Source organism: Leucoraja erinacea, chromosome 10, assembly GCF_028641065.1.
Source record: "Leucoraja erinacea ecotype New England chromosome 10, Leri_hhj_1, whole genome shotgun sequence".
In the NCBI taxonomy this organism is placed as follows: domain Eukaryota; kingdom Metazoa; phylum Chordata; class Chondrichthyes; order Rajiformes; family Rajidae; genus Leucoraja; species Leucoraja erinaceus.
The window spans coordinates 18,472,632-18,492,681 of NC_073386.1; the positions used below are offsets into that span (position 1 = coordinate 18,472,632).

The 20,050-nt window shown below is 41.0% G+C and overlaps 1 protein-coding gene across 1 annotated transcript in view; it reads left to right on the top strand.

The window, feature by feature from the left end:
• The first annotated feature begins 1,439 nt into the window (after positions 1-1,439).
• ptch2 (patched 2) overlaps positions 1,440-20,050 on the top strand; it is a 114,769-nt gene continuing 96,158 nt past the window's right edge. The window contains exons 1-2 of the mRNA XM_055641628.1: positions 1,440-2,375; positions 4,366-4,558. Coding sequence (XP_055497603.1) covers positions 2,232-2,375; positions 4,366-4,558 — 337 coding nt within the window. The 5' untranslated portion in view covers positions 1,440-2,231. The remainder of the gene's footprint in view (positions 2,376-4,365; positions 4,559-20,050) is intronic.

The window sequence follows — 20,050 nt, forward strand, 5'->3', positions numbered from 1 at the left end:
CGGTGATGACCTGCCAGGCCTGTATTGCAGCCATATTTAGCTTATGCTTGTTTTGGGAGCTAGTCCCCTTCAGTTTTCTCTTCAGCATATAAAAGGCATACTCAATTGGGTTCAGATTGGGTGATTGACGACCACTCAAGAATTTATCATTTTTAGCTTTGTAAAACTTATTTGTTGCTTTAGCAGTGTGTTTGGGATCATTGTCTTGCTGTAGAATGAATTGCCGGCCAATGAGTTTTGAGGCATTTGTTTGAACTTGAGCAGATAGGATGTGTCTATACACTTCAGAATTCATTATGCGACTACCATCAGCAGTTGTATCATCAATGAAGATAAGTGAGCCATACCTTCAGCAGTCATACATGCCAAGGCCATAACATCCCCACCATCATGTTTCACAGATGTGGCAGTATACTTTGGATCTTGGGCAGTTCCTTCTCTCCTCCACACTCTTGCCATCACTCTGATATAAGTTAATCTTCATCTCATCTGTCCACAAGACCTTTTTCCAGAACTGTGGTTCCTCTGTCAAGTACATATTGGCAATCTGTAACCTGGCCATTCTATTTTTGCGGCTAACCAGTGGTTTGCATCTTGCAGTGTAGCCTCTGTATTTCTGTTCATGAAATCTTCTGTGGACAGTGGTCATTGACAAATCCACACCTGACTCCTGAAGAGTGTTTCTCATCTGACGGACAGGTGTTTGGGGATTTTTCTTTATAATAGAGAGAATTCTTCTGTCATCAGCTGTGAAGGGCTTCCTTGGCCTGCCAGTCCCTTTGCAATTAGTAAGCTCACCAGTGCTCCCTTTCTTCTTAATGATGTTCCAAACAGTTGATTTTGGTAAGCTTAAGGTTTGGCTGATGTCTCTAACAATTGTCTTCTTGTTTCTCAGTCTCATAATGGCTTTTTTGACTTTCATTGGCAAAACTTTGGTCCTCGTGTTGATAAACAGCAATAAAAGTTTCCAAGGGTGATGGAAAGACTGGAGGAAAGGCTTGGTACTGAGAGCTCTCTTATACCTGCATTAAGGAGGCACTTAAACACACCTGAGCAATTACAAACACCTGTGAAACTATGTGTCCCAAACATGATGGTGCCCTGAAATGGGGGAACTATGTATAAACACTGCTGTAATCTCTACATGGTGAAACCAAAATGTGTAAAAATACCCTTTAATAAAATCTGACATTGTGCAGTTTAATCACATGTGATTTTTATTTTTCTATTATAAATTTCAAATTGTGGAGTCAGAGGCAAATGAAGAAATGATGGGTCTTTGTCCCAAACATTATGGAGGGCACTGCAGTTGCCCTTCGTTTATTTATGCAGTCTCCAGAATTCAACTGGGACCTCCCCTGCGTTTGTAGGGTTAAAGGGGCCCGGGTACCTCACGAGGCAATTGACGACGTTTTATATATACATACATACTTACATACCTAATATAAATACACATACACAGACTTATGTGTGGCTCTGTGTGTGTGCGTGCGTGTGAGAGAGAACGGGAACTAGCGTTCCCACTACTTTCATTTTTTTTAAGTTTCAAAAACTCTAACAAACTTTATTTCGCCGGGACAAAGACCTTTATGTAAACACATATCTAAACTATATACGATCCTATTTAGCTGTCAGTTTCGTGTATCAGTTGGGAAACTAGTTTTTTTTTAAAACAGAAAATATTCAAGGGCTTGGAAAGATCCGCGGAGATCTTGTGTGCAGAAGTTTTCGCTACCTCCCATTGATGCTTCTACAACATGGGTGGTCTATCCACTTTGGTGAGCTGTTGCTTAGCAGCTAATAATAGTAGATGTTTGCTAAGTAATTTTGCTTCTTCCTTAGCCAATGGGAATCCGGTAGAGAGGACTTTCCATCAACTCCTTTTGATGGGCTGTAGGCGGGTTTTTCTCTCCAAATGTTGGATGCCTGAGATCGGGAACAGAAGTAAAGATTGAGCTGAAAGAGTATTTTTTTTTCATTCCGTGGTGTTAGAAGGACGAGTAAAAAGGAGCGAGCGAGCGAGAGAGAGAGAGAGAGAGAGAGAGAAACTACACGTGGATGTAGAGTCAAGATCCTCAAGGATTTCTGCGCGAAATGTTGGAATGGAAATATCAGGCTTTCGCTCAGGAAGAGACTAGGGACTCTCCAGCTGGTTTTCTTGTCACTTTTGTGGAATTATTGCTGTTGTTGTTGTTGTTGAACCAAACGATCGGCGACTGGTTTCCAGCGACATGACTTCGGTTTCTGACCTTGCCCGGAACGATGGAGCCTCCTTGCCCCCGCGGTACAGCCACCGAGCCCCGGCCGTTTGCTTGGATCTGCAGCGGAGACCTAGTTACTGCCACGCTGCCTTCGCATTGAAGCAAATCTCCAAGGTGCAAAAAAAAAAGAATATTGTACTTGCTAACTCTCTCTCCCCCCCCCCCCCCCCCCCCCACCTCCCCCTGTGCAATAAGAGACGCTGATAACACCAGGAAGTCGGCAGGACTTCTGGAAGTTGTTTTTGAAACTGCCGTGTTAATAATAGTAAGATACCGAGCTGGGGGGTATTTCTGAGGCAAACGCGTGTTTAATGTTAGATTGTTTTCTCTTATTTAGAAACTGCATGTCTCCCAGCAAAAGAAAGAGTCTCCGGGTGTTTTGCAAGTAACTATAACAAAAGTTGTCCATAATTTCAGAAAGTGCCTCCGCTCCAGAGCCCGGGATAGGGTTATTGATAAAGCCGTGTTTCCCTGTAACAGTAAGTGTAGATTGTTGGTGAACACTGGGTCTAGGGTCCGTGTGAGTGGGGTAATGTTTAGTGCTCGCATTCTGTCTGTGCCCACCTTTGAGATATGTGTGTGGACCAGGGTGTACGAGTGAGGAAATGTATACATACAGGTGTGTGTGCATGTGTGCGTGTGTGTGTGAGTGTGTGTGTGTGTGTGTGCTTCTGTCTGCCCCCCAACACGCCGTTATCCTTGCGTTGTGCCACTGGACGGGATGTTAGGGTCCAGGGTGCTTCTTATTTTAAGTCTGGCGCCGTGATCGCTGAACTTGTGGAAAGCATGGAAGACTGTCGGGATTTTTAAATTGATCTAAATAGGAGGCAGCTACTGGCAGAAATATGTGACAGTCTGCGTTGAATTTCTGGTTGGGAAGGGAGGGAGAGGCGAATGGTTGGTCGTTCTTGCGGAGTCGGTGGGGGTGGGGGTTGTGGGGAGGAGGTTGGCGAGTCTTGAGTGCCGCTAATGAACATTTGACCAGAGTTGACGGGAAGGAGAAGCAACTATATGTGAGCAAAATGCTCAGAAATAATGTGTAGAGCGGGCAATAGGGATGTCAAGGCTGATTGGGAGAAGTTGGAGCGAGGTGGTGGTGGGACCGGCCAGATGGCGGATACTGAGTGGCAAAGGATGCAGGAAAGGATCAAACATTGAAAAATGGGAACCTGACTAAAATTGCTTTTTATGGCAGAGATATAACAACAGCAAAATAAGGAGATGGAGGGAGAAGCGAGAATGGAGGAGAATTATGGAATGAAAATAAATGGGAGATTGGAAAGGAAAGGTGTTGTGGAAAATGTTGAAGGAGTAAATCTGAAAACAAGGAAAAGAAAAAGCAGAATGAGATAATGAAGGGAAAGGAAAAAAAAGCCAAATGATGCATACGGCATAAAGTGATGACGTTAGAACATTTCATCCACGTTAATGTGGGAGATTGATCCACGTTAGATCTTTTCAGCTTAAATCTTACCGCCAAGAATTTTCTGCTTCTTCGTTATGATTTTCTTTCATGATTTACAAACCAGATTCTTTATTAATAGTAACTGTTCCATTCAATGTTTATTTTTTTCCAGTTGTCCATTCGGAAACTTTCTTTCCTTGTATCTGGTCCATGTTTTTCCTTGTCTACACTGGTTTCTCACCATTATCCTATCACTGTCTTCACTTTTCTGTTCCTCTCCTCCTGCTCTTTGTTTTCTCTGTTTTTTTTCCCCTAAAAAATGCCCAGATCCCTCTCACCTTTGTTTCTTATGTTATCTCCGTAGCTTTGCTCTCTCTTACTTTCCATTTCCCCAACTTCTCTTTACCCTTGTCCCACCTCCCCTTGCCTTTATCTATTTCATCTTTACAGATGTAAAGTTTGCAATTCCATTTTCTCTCCCACCTTAAATTAATTTCCCCCCTCCCCTCCACCCACGTTCTCACTGCTTCTCTCCTGTCATCCTTCCATTATTTGTATTCTCTCATTTCACCCATTTCAAGTTCCTGCAGTCTCATTGCCTGTCCATTGCCCTTCTCTTGTTCCTTCCAGCCACCCATCCCATTTGCATGTTCCCTCCCAAAATCTGCCTGGTCTAATGCTCTTGTCTTTTTACCCTAGGGTAAGGCAGAAGGGCGCCGGGCTCCACTGTGGCTCCGAGCCCATTTCCAGGCCCTGCTCTTCAGACTGGGCTGCAGCATCCAGCAGCACTGTGGCAAGTTCCTCTTCATTGGTCTCTTGGTCTTTGGAGCTTTTGCAGTTGGCCTGAGAGTTGCAAGCATTGAGACGGATATCGAGCAGCTTTGGGTGGAAGGTAAGAGTTAGAAACGGAGAACACACAAAGCAAAAATAAAACAAAGGTTAACGGAGATGGTTTTACTACAGACTAGCTACTTTTAGTTTAGTTTAGAAATACCGCAAGGAAACAGGCCCTTCGGCCCATCGAATCCACACTGAACAGCAATCACCCATACACTAGTTCTACCTTACACACTAGGGACAATTTACTGAAGTCAATTAACCTACAAACCCGCACATCTTTGGAGTGTGGGAGGGAACCAGAGCACCCGGAAAAAAATGCATAGTCACAGGGAGAACGTACAAACTCCATACAGACAGCCCCTGTAGTCTGGATCGAACCTGTATCTCTGGTGCTGTAAGGTAGCAACTTTACCACTGTGACACCCAACGATAATGATATTCTTGACTCCACTAAACCCTTATTTCCAAAGTGACCGTTCTTGTTAACTTTACCTTGTAACAATACACCATTTCTCTGTTAGATCCAAACTCTTTGCTGCTGTACTTCATAGAATTTGGTCGACGTTTAATTATAAATGCACATCTTCATAATATCCATAATATCCATTTGTCTCACATCTTCCCACATTATCATATCCTCATTGAGGGCAACAGTGGCGCGACGGTAGTATTGCTGCCTTACAGCGCCAGGGATCCGGGTTTGAACCAGACTATGGATGCTGTCTGTATGGAGTTTGCACGTTCTCCCTGTGACCATGTGGGTTTTCTCCGGCTGCTCCCATGTTTGAAAGAAGTACAGGTTTGCACGTTAATTGGCTTTGGTAAAATGTAAATTGGCCCTCGTGTGTACGATAGTGCGAGTGTATGGGGTGATCGTTGGTCGGTTTGGACTCGATGGGCCAAAGGGCATGTTTCCGCGCTGTATCCCTAATGTCTCAAGCCTCTGCATAATCTTTTTTAGTGGAGATGTCAGAATAACTGTATACATTGCCCCTCTTATTTTACTCATTCAGAATGCATTGGTAGCTTGTTCCAAACCCATGTCAATCCTTCATAAGGGATATTAAATCAAGGTTCCATTAAATCAAGGTTCTCAGATGAATGCAGAAGATCCCCCAGCACCAACCAAGAACCTTTAGGAGATTGTTCTTTTTTTTCCTGTTTAATGTTTATCCCTCAGACACCATCAGCAAAACAAGATTATCCTGACCGTTATAATATTGTTCAAGGTACCTACTGTGCTCAAATTGGTTACTATGCTCCATCTATGAAGTGCACGGTCACACTCCATTACTACTTAATTGGCTGTAAAATGTTTTAGATCAACTTAACTCCGTCAAAGGTTCAAAATTCCTGGAAATGTTTTGCCTGTTCTCTCTAACTTCATCTCCCTAACTGATCAGCCGTGATAGAATAATGGTGTAGACTTGATGTGGACTGAATGGCCTCATTCTGCTCCTATGTCCTACAGTCTGTTCTGGTGTCATTCCCATCCTAGTGCCAGTTTCAATTGCACATATGTTGTGTATGTAAAACCATCTACATTGACATTATGCATTCAATCAGCTTCTCTGTTGCACTGTAAATATTGTCATGGAAATCGGCAGTCATTTTCATTTGCGGATATATTTTGCTGGTTGTCTATTAGAGGGCAGAACATTTTCAGGTTTTTGCATTGTATTAGTTGAATTAGGACAAAGCCTTATTTGTGTAATTTGGGTTTGCAAATAGAGATGCGTTGCAGACTAATGATTGTCCCTGGTTTTATATTTGAGAACTGATTTCATTATTTTGAACATGTGAGCAGAGAATCCTTGAAATCAATACGCTCCATTGGTGAACTGTCATTCTCTTGGTTCCAGTTACTCCTTGTATTGTTTAACATTTATTGCCACAGTTGCCCAAAATTGCCCTGGTTTCAAGTACATATGGGAGAGGCAGGAAATTATAGGTTATCTAAATATTTGAAGATGTAAGTTTTCAAGCCCCATTAAAAACCTTTAACTGGTTTCCTGCTGCAGATTCCATCTCTTGCCATTGCCACCGTTATTCCAGGCTGCGGGAGGACACCAGAGGGTGTCCTTGTTGCAACTGTGAAAACAAGAAGCATAGAGTGGATTACAATGGCCGGGCACAGCGAGTATATAACAGAACAGTCACAGCATGGAGGAGGCCTTTCAGTCCATCAAAAACATACTGGCATCATGCACGTGATCCAATTAGTCTCATTCCTCCGCCCTCTCTCTGCAGGATTCCTTCCGATACTTATCCAGCTCCCTTTTGATCCCCCCCCCCACCCAATCTCCCTCCATCCAAACCCCAGGCAATGCATGCCAATCCTGATCACTGTGTAAGGGAACCTCAGGTCATTTGTGGTTCTCTTGCCAGTCACCTTGGTTCTGCATCCCTTGGCCCTTGACCTCCTCCACCAATAGGAACAGCTTCTCCCTGCCTACTCTGCTTGTACCCTTCATGAATTGACATATATTTAGTTTAGTTTAGTTTAGAGACAGAGCATGGAAACAAGCCCCTCGGCCCACTGAGATTATGCCAACCATAAATCACCTGTAGACACTAGTTCTATGTTATCCCACTTTCTCACCCACTCTCTACACCTTAGGCAAAATACACAGAGGCCAATTAGCCTAAAAGCCTGTACATTTTTGGGATATAGGATGAAACTGGAGCATCCAGAGGAAACCCACGAGGTCACTGCGAGAACGGGCAAACTCCACACTGACAGAACCTGAGGTCAGGATCGAATCCAGATCTCAAGTGCTATGAGGCAGTAGCTCTATCAGCTGCACCATTCTGCAACCTCCTCGCAGACACCTCTGTTCCAATGAGAACAATCCCGGCCTCCTTTCTGTCCACATAAGAAAGTCCCTCGTTATAAAACAAAAAAATCATGGTCTAGGCACTGCTCTCAAAGTCAGCATTTATTGCCCGTCCAAATTGTCCTTGTTATGAGCTGCCTTCATGAACCACTGCAGTGACCATCTGAGGAAGGTATTTCCGCAATGCTTTTGATTAAGGAATTCCACCATTCAGAGATGTTGAAGGATGCTGATATGTTTCCAAATGAGGATGCAGTGTGACTTGGAGGCAAACCAGCTATGATGAGGCTTTCATGTGCCTATTACCCATGTCCTTCTTGATGGTAGATTAGATGGTGCTGTCAAGCTAAACTTGTCTACCTCCTATTACTCAGCTAATTGTCTATCGATACCACCACAATCCTTCTTACAACCTGCAATTACTATAGAAAATCTCTTGCACACTCTCTCCGAAGCCCTCATTAATTTCCCAAGGTGTGCCACCGTACTCCGTTTTTGGATGTTGACTTAATTATTTTCATGACTCAAAAACGAGCTCTCATACTCTGTTTGTTTATAAACCCCAGACCCAATATGGTTTTGTAACCACTTTCTCAATCTACCCTGCCAATTTAAATGAACTGTGCGTATATATATTCCCAGATTTCTATGCTCCTGTAATTCTCCAATTTATATTACTTCCTCTCACTCTTGCTACCAAAATATATTGCAGTGTTGAATTTCATCTGCCTTCTACCCACCTATTCCACCAGCCTGACTATATCTTCTTGAAGTTGATTGCTATGCTCCTCACAGTTCCCTTTGCCTTTAACTTTTATGCCATTGGCAAACTTGGGAATTGTGTCCACTATGCATAAGTCAAAATCATAAATGTATATTCAGAAAATTTAGGGGCGGCACAGTGGCGCAGCGATAAAGTTGCTGCCTTACAGCACCAAAGACCCGGGTTCAATCCTGTCAATGGGTGCTGTCTATACGAAGTTTGTACATTCTCCCTGTGACCACATAGGTTTTCTTTGGATGCTCCAGTTTCCTCCCACACTCCAGAGATGTACAGGTTTGTAAGTTAATTGTCTTTGGTAAAATAGTAAAATTATCTCTAGTATGTAGAATAGTGTTGGTGTATACAGTGATCACTGGTCAGCGCGGACTCAGTGGGCCGAATGGCCTGTTTCCGCACTGTATGTCTAAAATCTAAAGTCTGGAATTAAAAGCAATGGTTCCGGAGGGAACTCCACTGTACACTTTCCGTCAATCCAGAAAATAACCTTCACAACGTCACTGTTTTCTGTTATGGCGCCAATTTTCCATTCATGTTGCCATAGTATGACTTATTCCATATCTAATTTTGATGACGATCCTATTGTGTGGCACATTATCAGATGTCTATTGGAAATCCCTATATTCCACCTCAAACACATTTCCTTCATCGATCCTCTCTCTTACTCCATTATAAATTCTACCACATTAGTTACACAGAATTTGTCTTTAACACGTCTCTGCTGGTTTTCTCTAGTCAAATTACACTGGCCCAAGCATCTTCTATATTGTTTCTGATTATCGTTTCTGGAGCTTGTACACTACTGAAGTTAAACCCACTGGTCTACAGTTTCCAAGCTTATCCTAACTCCCTCACAGTTCCAGCGATCCAGGTTCAATCCTGACCGATATTTATCTTTGTAAAGTTTGTACGTTCTCTCTGTGGCTGTCTGGATTTCCTTTGGATCCTCCCACATTCCAATAAATGTGCAGGTTGGTGGAACTGGCCACTGTAAATTGCCCCGAGTGTGTAGGTGTGTGGTAGAATCTCGGCAGCAGCTGGTGGAAATGTGGGAAGGACAATGTGATTGATTGTAGGATTGGTGTAAAAGTGGGTGCTGGATGGTTGGCAAGGCTCAAGGAAGCTGTTCTCTATTTGAAGAATTTCTAACCCTTAGGTGCCAACCTGAATCAATAGATAAATAATTAGAAGTGTCAAAATTATTATTACAGCTATGCTATGAATTAGTAGTTTTATCTCAGCTCATCTTGTACATTGTGTAGCAAAGTTGTTTGATTAGTGATAAGGTGGCACAATAACCATGCAATCCCAATGATAATATTGTACATTAACATTGTGTTACAAATTTATTAAATGTGAATTTTAGTTTTAACAAAGTCTATTTTTTATTAGCCTTGGAGCAATCTTAGTTCAATTATTCACATGCTTAGATTTTAGCACTATTTAAATGAGTTAAGAGTTGATGAAACTTAGGCGGCATACTGATGCAACAGTTATTCCAGCTGCTCCTGGGACCCTGGTTTGATCTTGGTTCTGAGTGCTGCCCGAGTGCTGGGGCAATATGGTGGAGCAGCGGTAGAGTTGCTGCCTTACAGCGCCAAAGTCCTGGATTTGATCCTGACTACTGCCTGAACTGAGTTTGTATGTTGTCCCTATGGCCGCATGGGTTTTCTCAGGGTGCTCCAGTTCCATCTCAAACTCCAAAGACGTACAGATATTGTAAATTAATGAACTTTGGTAAAAATAAATTGTGAATGATGTGCGCTAGTGTGTAGGATAGTATGCGTGTACAGGGTGATCGGTGGTCGGCACGGACTCGGTGGATTGAAGGGCCTGTTTTCAGGCTGAATCTCTATAGTCCAAAGTCTATATGAAGTTTATATGTTCATATTGTGACCACTGGTTACATTGAGATTCGTAGAGCTATACAGCATGGAACCAGGCCCTTCGAGCTAGTCCTACCTGCCTGCTCTTGGCCAATATCTCTCCATATCTTTCCTATCCATGCTCCAGTTTCTTCCCACATTCCAAACATGTGCTAGTTGGTAGGTTAATTGGCCAATGTAAATTACCCTTGGTGTAGGTGGGCTGGGAGTTTGAGATAGAATAGTTGTGGTGAGATAAATGGGGGTATGAGGTTGCTGTGGCCGCTCTGAGAAGATCAAGGGAATTAAAGCACGCATAAGTAAGCCACAGGGAAATAAGAGGGGGAATGGGATTTCTCAGCTTGGAGCCGGCATGGAGTCGATGGGCTGAATTACCTCATAATAAAGTTGTAATAGGTATGAGAGTTTGTCTGGTGTACCGTTTCAAGACAGTCTACACATATTTTGACAATTTTAAGTGTTTTTCTGAAAAATTATTTTTGTTATTTGAAAATTAACAAACGTATTAATTTTCAAATACTATAACTCCAAGTTCAATTATTGACCTTAAAAGGTTAAGTCAGCTTTGAAGCAGCCATGTTCAAATTCTTATGTTTCCAAATGTGATTTACAATAACACAGTCATCTACTGGTAGAAATGTAGCATAGCTTCAGACAGCAGTAGTGAGTGGTTTATTGCTGACTTCACTTGCAACCGTTTCAAGTTGTTATTACACAACTAATTTGTCTACTTTTAACTGTGAACCTACTTGTGTGTCCTTCTTCTGTCTCCTAACTGAGCTTTCATTTCTATTTTTCCGGTCTCTCCTCCACGGCTGTTTTTATTTTAGCAGTTGCATGCTAATTGCTACCTTTTTTTTGTAACTCTCCCTGACTTTCTCCCTTCCCCTCCTATGTGTTGGGGTTTCCTATTACTCCCCCACCTCCCTCTCTGGTTCAGGCAGTTCAGGGCCATGTGTCCAATTGAGTTTTCACTCTCCCGATTCTTTTTAAATCAGCTGTCGACTCCCCACTATTGCCCCGAAAAAGTTCCTGCAGTTTTGCTCCCGGGACCAGAATGGTGTGTATAATTTACGCCATTTTGAGCTGTTAACCCTGCAAAGAGTTTGTGTGTGTGTGTCCGTGCATGCATGTGTGTGTCTACGTGTAGTGTGTGTGGTCCCAAACTATTCCTGGACTCCATTCAACAATAGAGGGAAACACTCTTACGAAACCTGAATGCCATTAAAGTTTACCCCACCTGTTTGCACACAAGGTTTGCACACAGCAGTTGGAAAAAGAAAAAAGAAGAGTCTGATGCCTCTCCTGATTCTTTCATCTTGCTTTTTTAGTTTTTTTTTTCTCTAGAAACAACACCATGGGGAAGAGCAGCTGTTCTTACTTTTATGTTCTAAAGCACTGCATCTTTTTACTTAATTAGCTGCATTTGTCCGACTGCACAACTTCCATGACTATATTAACCCTTTGAGGAACGCTGGTAGAATTTTTCAAAAGTAATTTTAAAGTTTGGAAACAGGCCCTTCAGCCCACCTTTGCCCATGCTAACCAAGATGCTGATCTAAGCTAGTGCCATTTGATCACGCTTGATCCATATTCCTCTTAACTTTTCCAAACCATGTACTTGTCCAAATATATTTTAAATGTTGTTACTGTATCTACCTCAATTGCTAATGGCATCCTCCCTCTAGCAGGGTAACGAAAAGATAACTGTAAACTGTTGTACAATGCAACATAACACTCCAACTTCTATACGCAAAACCCTTCCTGATAAAGGTCAGTGCCAAAAGCCTTCTTCACGCCCTGTCCATCTGTGACGCCACTTTCAGAGAACTGTGCTCTTGCGCTCTTAAATTCCTTTGTTCTACAATGCTTTCCATGGCCCTACCATTCGCTGTGAAAGTCCTATCCTGGTTTGACTTCCAAAAATGCAATCCCTCACATTTATCTGAATTAAACTCCATGACCCACATGGACATGATCTTGCGCTAATTTTTGATAACTTTCATCACTGTCTATGATACCACCTATTTTAGTCCCATTAAGGGACAGAAGTTTAGGGGTAATATGAGGGGGAACTTCTTTACTCAGAGAGTGGTAGCGGTGTGGAATGAGCTTCCAGTGGAAGTGGTGGAGGCAGGTTCATTGGTATCTTGGATAGGCATATGGATGAGAAGGGAATGGACGGTTATGGTATGAGTGCAGGCAGGTGGGACTAAGGGGAAAAAAAATTGTTCGGCACGGACTTGTAGGGCCGAGATGGCCTGTTTCCGTGCTGTAATTGTTATATGGTTATATGGTTATTGCAAACTTACTAATCATGCTGTGTGCATTCTTATCCAAATCATTGATGACAAACCATAATTGGCCCGGATTGACCCCTAGTCATGGGTCTCCAGTCCAAGAAAACAACCTTCCTCAATCAGCCTCTGCTTCCTACCATCAACCCAATTGGGCATGCCATTAGCTAGCTCTCCCTGAATCCCATGGGATGTAACCTTCCAGAGGAGTCCATGTGGAATGATATCAAAGGCCTTACTGAAGTCTATATAGACTATGTCTACCACCCTGCCCTCATCAACCTTCTTGGTTACTTCAAACAGATGTGTGAGACATGATCTGCCAGGCATAAATCCATACTCAATATCCCTAATTAACCCCTGGAATTCCTCAGAATCTCTGCATGTGCATGAATATCTTATTCCTTCAGAATCCCCCCCAAATGCACACACGTTTCTCGGAATCCACGTAAAAATGCAGAGTAAAGGCTTGTCCTATTCATTTCTTTAATCTTTTCCCTCACCTCTTAACAGTGATGTGCATATAACATTTCATTAGACAACTTGACTATGAGCTTCTAATAACAAATTAACAGTTTGCTTTTATTTCCTACGCTCTGGTGCTTTGGAATTTTAAAAATACCAGGCTGCCTCTGAACTATTTATCAGGAAGTCGTTTGATAAAGTTCTAAATGGTAAATCCTCTTTCAATTGAGATTTATGTGTTCACTGCTGGAACTGGCCCTTGAAATACCCAGCAAGTTACTTCCTTGCAGTTTCTCTTGGTGTCCTTCATTGTCACTGTCACTGCTTCTCCTCCTGAGTTCAGCTGATGCAAGAAATCTCCATGGAAGAATCCACATTCTATCATTCTTGGCCAGTCCTGGTAAAGTGTTTGAAGTTTCGTGCTAAACATGGTAAAAGGAAGGTTGATGGATGAAAGCTTTTTCGTTGTAGGTGTTTCTTTTATAAATGTTGTTGATTAATTTACTCTGTAATATAAATGGCATTAATATGCTGTGTACACTTTATTGCATGACTGTGGATGTGCAGTTGGCAGCAAAAAACCTTGGGATGAGAAGATTAAAAATTGAGATTAAATGTAAAAGTTAAATTGGATGAGAAGGTTAAAACCTTGGGATGAGAAGTAATGTAATTGGGGGCAATCTTGCCTTGAAACTGGTAAATGAGTTATAAGGGAGTGTTTTTGTTAAAGGATTAATTATGTATATATATTTTTTAAATCGTGTCATAAACCAGGAGAATAATAATTTATTGGCAGTTTGCTGTGTAATTTATTTGATATAAGAAAATAAATGGATTAATTTCATAGTACATCATGATTTAGTTTTATCACATATTTCTTCCATGTATTATATATTTGAATAGAGGTCTTGTCTCATTTCTGCTTTTGTTGTTATCTTGAGGCTTGCCACGGTTTCTGTCCCGCTAAGTTTCTGATTGCCTTTGCATGTGCTCACTGTATAGTCTGTTTATGTGGAACACAAGGAGAATTGGTGACTGACACCAGGCTGCGGGTCAAATGCATTTTGGAAGGGGCTAACATGCAATGACAAGGAGTGATATAAATTTGAATAACACACATTTTGGTCAACGGGATTTTTTTTTTCTTCCACAAACCACTGTATCCATGTAAAGATTTGAAACTGAGCTTCGGAACAACATGCATGCAAAATGTATGGGAGAGCTGATATTTTGCCTTGAAGAAGTCGAGGCTTGTGTTGGTGGGGCGACTTGCTTCTGCAGTCCCTCATGGCTTGTTCAAAGGTTCCTATCTGAATTATGTTTAAGTGGTGCACCAGCCAGTTTCTCACAAATACTGCACTTTTCTGTTAAGCAGTGTTGAAAGGACTCTGGGCAAATCTTTGAGTTGATTACAATCTGTCTGGAAAGTAACCCGTAGTTTTTGTTGAATACATGCCCAGGAGACCTCTGTGTATTGTGTATTCTCTTGCAGCATTCACACTGCTGCACAATGTAAGGTTTTTTTTTTATTGAGGGCAAACATATTAAGAGAATGTTAAGGAAATCTCCTGTCACTTTGGATTCTATGCATTTTAGTTTTCAAGTTTGTTAAATATTTTCAAAATATATGTGGCAACAGTTTTCAGAAAGACTAAATCCTATTTAAGTTTTGTTTTAGCGTGGCTGTTTGATGCTCTGATGAATGATCCCATGAATTCTATGTTGAATAGGGGACAAAATATTGAGATAAAACAGTATCCAGCATAGATGTTACTTCATCATTTGTCATGTTATTAGATCTATAAAATAATGTTAAATAAAAGAAAGTTATAATCAAGTGAAACAGTTAACTGCAAGTTGAAAATTGCAACAAGTCACCTGAGCAATCTTTGGCCCGAAACGTTGCCTATTTCCTTCGCTCTATAGATGCTGCTGCACCCGCTGAGTTTCTCCAGCACTTTTGTCTACCTTCGATTTTCCTGCATCTGCAGTTCCTTCTTAAACACCTGAGCAATGAATTGTATGACTTTGTTTTTGAGGTACAGTGTAATTCTTTGCAGAAGAACTATGCGGAAAGTATTTTCATTACACTTTGTGGTGGAGCTATCCATTTGCTGAAGGCCATTTCAAGGCAGCCAATAAGCATTTGTAACTTATAGTACATGAGTTGAATGTGTTTGCAATTTCAAAACACGATTCACCTAATGACAATGTTGGGTTATTGCATCAAAGCAAAACAGTGAAAGGAAAGCAGGACAAATCAGAGATATTTCTTTACAGGAAATATATTTTCCTACAGAATGTGTTTGATAAAGGCCCACAGTTAACAATGCCTTCTATTTATTTTCAGACTTGTCCATTTCTGTGTTATTCTTTTTACACTTTTGACAAATTGATAAGCTGCGATGATAGGCCATAATTGGTAAAGGTCCTCCCTATCTTGTACATTAGAACAGCAGAAATGAGGCTATCCAACAGATCCAAGATGTGCTGCAAATTGGGATGAGTTACATGTCACAATTCAGCATCAACCTTAGAGACATTCCTAATGCCTTTTGACAGGTTCTTTCTAATTGGTTTCAACTAAACGTTCGCACACAAGCATATGCGACTTTGTGAAAAGAAAGCTCAATAGTTCAGTCTCTTAATTGGTCAACTAACCCTTTGGTTCCCTTCCTTGGTTCTAGAATAGCCATGGTCTTTTGTTATTTTAATCTGAATAAAATATTTTGAAAGTATTCAGGTGCCCAACATGTTCTATAAAACTTTTCCAGTTAGTCAATTGAACTGTAATAATAGCCCTGCCAGCAGAGTCTGGACATTAATTTGATTTTATCCAAAACTATTTCCATGAATGAGGGAAACAAACAATTAGTTCTCACTCAGATATCCTTTCTTAGAAAAGTGAAGTAAAACAACAGGCACTTTTGATTGCAATTTGATTAAATTGTTTTGCAGTCAATTTTATGAATAAAAGCCATCAGCCCATTTTCTGTCATGTTAGCGCCTCTGGGAGAGGTGTACCTGATCTCTTTTCAGGGGGAGAGAGGAACTTTTGTCATTCGTTCCCGAACTGCATCTCAGTGGAGGTGAGAATGAGGGTACATGCCCGATTAAGAGCGAATAAGCCATTAAAAAAAATCCAAAAAGCTTTAGTTGTTGAGAGCTTATAATAAAAATAGACAGCAGTGAAATATGTAATAGCCCTTGTTTTATTATTCAGTGCATCAAATGTTTCTTAAATTAGCCAGGTGTATTGGCGTCAGACCTCCTGGCTACCCATCCAGCTAATCGGAATGTTTTGTCCACATTGGATGTTTTATTCCTGAAAGATGGGAGACCATGTCATCAAAATCACCCCTAGTTCATTGTCAAATCGACATTGTCATGCAAAAAGATAACAAGCAGGATAGTGCGGAAAACACAAAGAATACAGTTCTCTCCTGTCATGGTTTAACAGACATTGTATTTGATGTACATGGTATGGGAAAGCAATTGGATGAAAAGGGTGAGACTCATAGTCATATAATATAGAAACATGCCTCTTGGCTCATTTCATCTCGCTAACCAACAAGAACCTATCTATACTAATCTAATTTACCAGCACTTGGGCCAAAGCTTGCATGCTTTTTTTCAAAATGGACACTACCTCAGCAGATCAGAGGACTTATCAATATAGTGTGACATCATTAAGACCAGCTAAATGCAAAATATCTATACGGAACGTGCTCTACTTGTGCACATCTGTACCTGTGGTTAACTTAGTGTAATGCAAATAATACAGCCAGTGTACACATGCCACACGCCACCTGTCACTCCCTTTTAATCTGACATACTTCTGAATTACAGCTTCAAAATGACAACCACCTGCCAAGCTTCAAAATTCCTTAACCAAACAATTATACGCTGAGTGACCTCAGCCCTTGTTAGTTTAAGAATTAGACTTTCTGGCCTTATGGAGACACTGTGTGTGCCACCTTAGCACAGTAATACGGGGTGCGTTTCATGGCACGATGCCTCTTTCCATGTGAAAAACATCATCATCCAAACTTTGCTATGTCCCGCAGCCCTCACTTTTGCCTTGTTCCTGTACTGCTCTTTCTTCCTCTTGCAATTTTAGTCTGATTTTGCTCGCCTGAATTCCTTTATATTTTCCTCAATCTTTATCTTGTATTTTCAATATTTATTTTTACGGTCTCTTGTTCCCTTTACCTTCCAAGTCAAGTCAAGTCAAGTTTATTTGTCACATACACATACGAGATGTGCAGTGAAATGAAAGTGGCAATGCTCGCGGACTTTTGTGCAAAAAGACAAACAACCAAACAAACTATAAACACAATCATAACACACATATACCTTTACATAATAAATAATGGAAGGAAAAACGTTCAGTAGATGTCTTCTCATCTATTGCACGCTCTCTCTTTTTGATGCCCAGAGGACCAGATTGGTAGAGTGCTGTCAAACACTAAAGTGCCAGGGTATGCAGTAGGATAGGATTTGGGTAGCAGCCTGGATGAAGATAGACACAAAATGCTGGAGTAACTCAGCGGGCCAGGCAGCATCTCTGGATAGAAGGAATGGGTGATGTTTCAGGTCGAGACTCTTCTTCAGACTGAGGGATTCTAAATCAGCGGTGTGTTACCGTAACCTTCTAATCCACAAAACTCCTTCAAATAAGTGAAATATCATTAAATTGGGTGTCCTTGTTCATTGAATGCGGCTGCCACCTAAACGTGCCAGTGAAAACTATTGAAGTGGAGACGTAGTTCTAGATTATAATATCATGTTTAACACTTGAAGACAAGGCCTCTTGACAGGTTAAAGGTGTTAAAGGAGCAGTAAATACCGGTAGTAGTCAGCAGGTCAGGCAACATCTGTGGAGGGAGAAACAAAAGTTACAGCTTAAAATTAGTCATTTTTCAGTCAAAGCCAAAGGCCACTTTTCCCTCTTCACAGCTGCCGCTTGACCTGTTGAATATTTCCAGTACGTTCTGTCTTGCTTTAAAATCTCCAGTTACACCAGTATTATACAATTATATTTACAAATCATAGAGAATTGCTCACCTTCTAACTAGATGATTAAAGTTCTAGGTTTTTTGGCTATTGATTACACAATTGATATTTTGTACTTTTAAAATCATCTTTATGAACTTTGTGTTTATCAAGGTGAAGGATATCAATGCTGAGAAGCTAAATATAGTTATCATAAGATCATAAGATAGTAGAATTAGACCATTCGGCCCATGAAGTCTACTCCGCCATCCAATCATGGCTGATCTATCTCTCCCTCCTAACCCAATTCTCCTGCCTTCTCTCCATAACCTCTGACACCCATACTAATCAAGAATCTATCTCTGCCTTAAATACTTTGCCTCCAAGGCCTTCTGTGGCAAAGAATTCCACAGATCCACCACCCTTATCCTTTCCCCTCCAAAATGATGGCAGCATTTATTGAGAGTAGGTGTATCTTGGATTAAATGCAGAGTAAACGTATTTGGCAAAATTACTTTATCCATTAATCTCAGAAAATACTCCAAATGGCACACACTCAGCAAGTGGCCATTGTTTGCGACATGTAGTGTTGATTATTGCTGAATTTGGCCAAATTGCAGATTCCTGTCATGCACATTCTTATGAAGTGAAACAGGTTATAGCATACATTGGACCAATTCAACACTGGTGGTCTTGTGTTACTGTGGTATCCTAGCATTATCGGGAAGTTAGGCCCAAATGGCGTTTTCAAGCGAGAAAACAAACAATTTCAAATTTTGCAACTTTTCAACATTACATAGTGGCCCACTCCTGCTTCTCTTATTATATTCCAATATTTAAATGGCTCATTAATCCATTAATTTCAAGCAAACTGTTGTAAAGATCAGCCAACTTTCACCTGTTTACTCTTCTCACCTTTATGAACGAGGTTGTTGGAAATTTCTACGCTGTTTTCTGGAAATTTGACGTCAAGGATATGACAAATAGTTCAGAATTATGTTTACAGTTTTTCCCCTGCATCATCATTGTCTTTGACGCATTGCTTGTAGTTGGAACTGCAATGAGATTGGATTTGTAATCAACCAGGCAAGTAGGTAGGGACAAAAAGCCGGAGTAACTCAGTGGGACAGGCAGCATCTCTGGAGAGAAGGAATGGGTGACGTTTCGGGTCAAGACCAAGACCTGGGGCCTCATAACCAGGCTCTGTGTTGGGTCATTTAACTTCCAATTTCTTCTTCCAGTACGATCCTTTCTGCAACCAGTTGGCCTGATCTTATCTCAGTAACTTGATGTGCCATTTGAGAGAGTCAGTTGGTGGTGTGCATTGAGTAGTACAGATCAAGGAAACTAGCTCATCCTCTCTGTCTCCTTCATTCTCTTGAGCTTGGACGTTCCTCTAAAATTAGGACTGGGACCTCCATATAGGAACGGGATGTGCACCATTAACTTAATGACTGCCAATCTCCATTTCAGCTGTAATTTTAGAATAAGATGGAGTACATTTCAAGTGTAGTGGGGAATTGGAAGATGGCATTACTGGAAGAATAATTTTAAGAGCATTTTCGTGCCAGGAATTTAGTATTTTTGCAGAGGTGGAATGAATGGTTTCAGATAAGCAATTTATCTAGCTCCCCATTGTCCTGGCAGCGTATGTGCTAGTTAAAGGAAACTTCACTGCATCTTCTGGTCCACAGAGAAGGAATCAGAAGATCAGTTCTTCAGTTATTAAGAATATGGGTATGAACATCCTTGATGCTGGAATTACATCATCTCTCGGTATTCTGCCTACTTTCTCACAGAATGAACTGCTTTACTGCAAGTCATTCCCAGTGAAGTTATTCCACATTAGGTCAGTTATACTACAGCTGTGACTGTTAACATTGTCAGATAGCTGCTCATTCCATTTGTGTTCTTGTAAAGACACAGATGGAGAAATTGTTACTTATTCTCCTTCTGATTGGAACAATTTTACAAATAACATGGATAAATTGAATAATAATAGTCCCACAAATGAGAAATAAAGATCCTCGTACAGATGGACAAGTATTGACAACCGTTTATTTCAGTGAAAATCTAAAATAGGCAGAGAGAAAATAACCTTTGGTTTGAATATGTGTTTTTTTGGCAAAAAAAGGGAATATGTAAATGACTTATTGGAAAAACCATTGACTGGGAAGTAAAATTGCGGGCCATCTGAGCTCGAGCATTGAAAGGTTTGGATGGGGGGAATAATAGAGCAAAGGGACCATTGTTAGGCAGAAGAAAAGACAAGGCTGGAAGAGG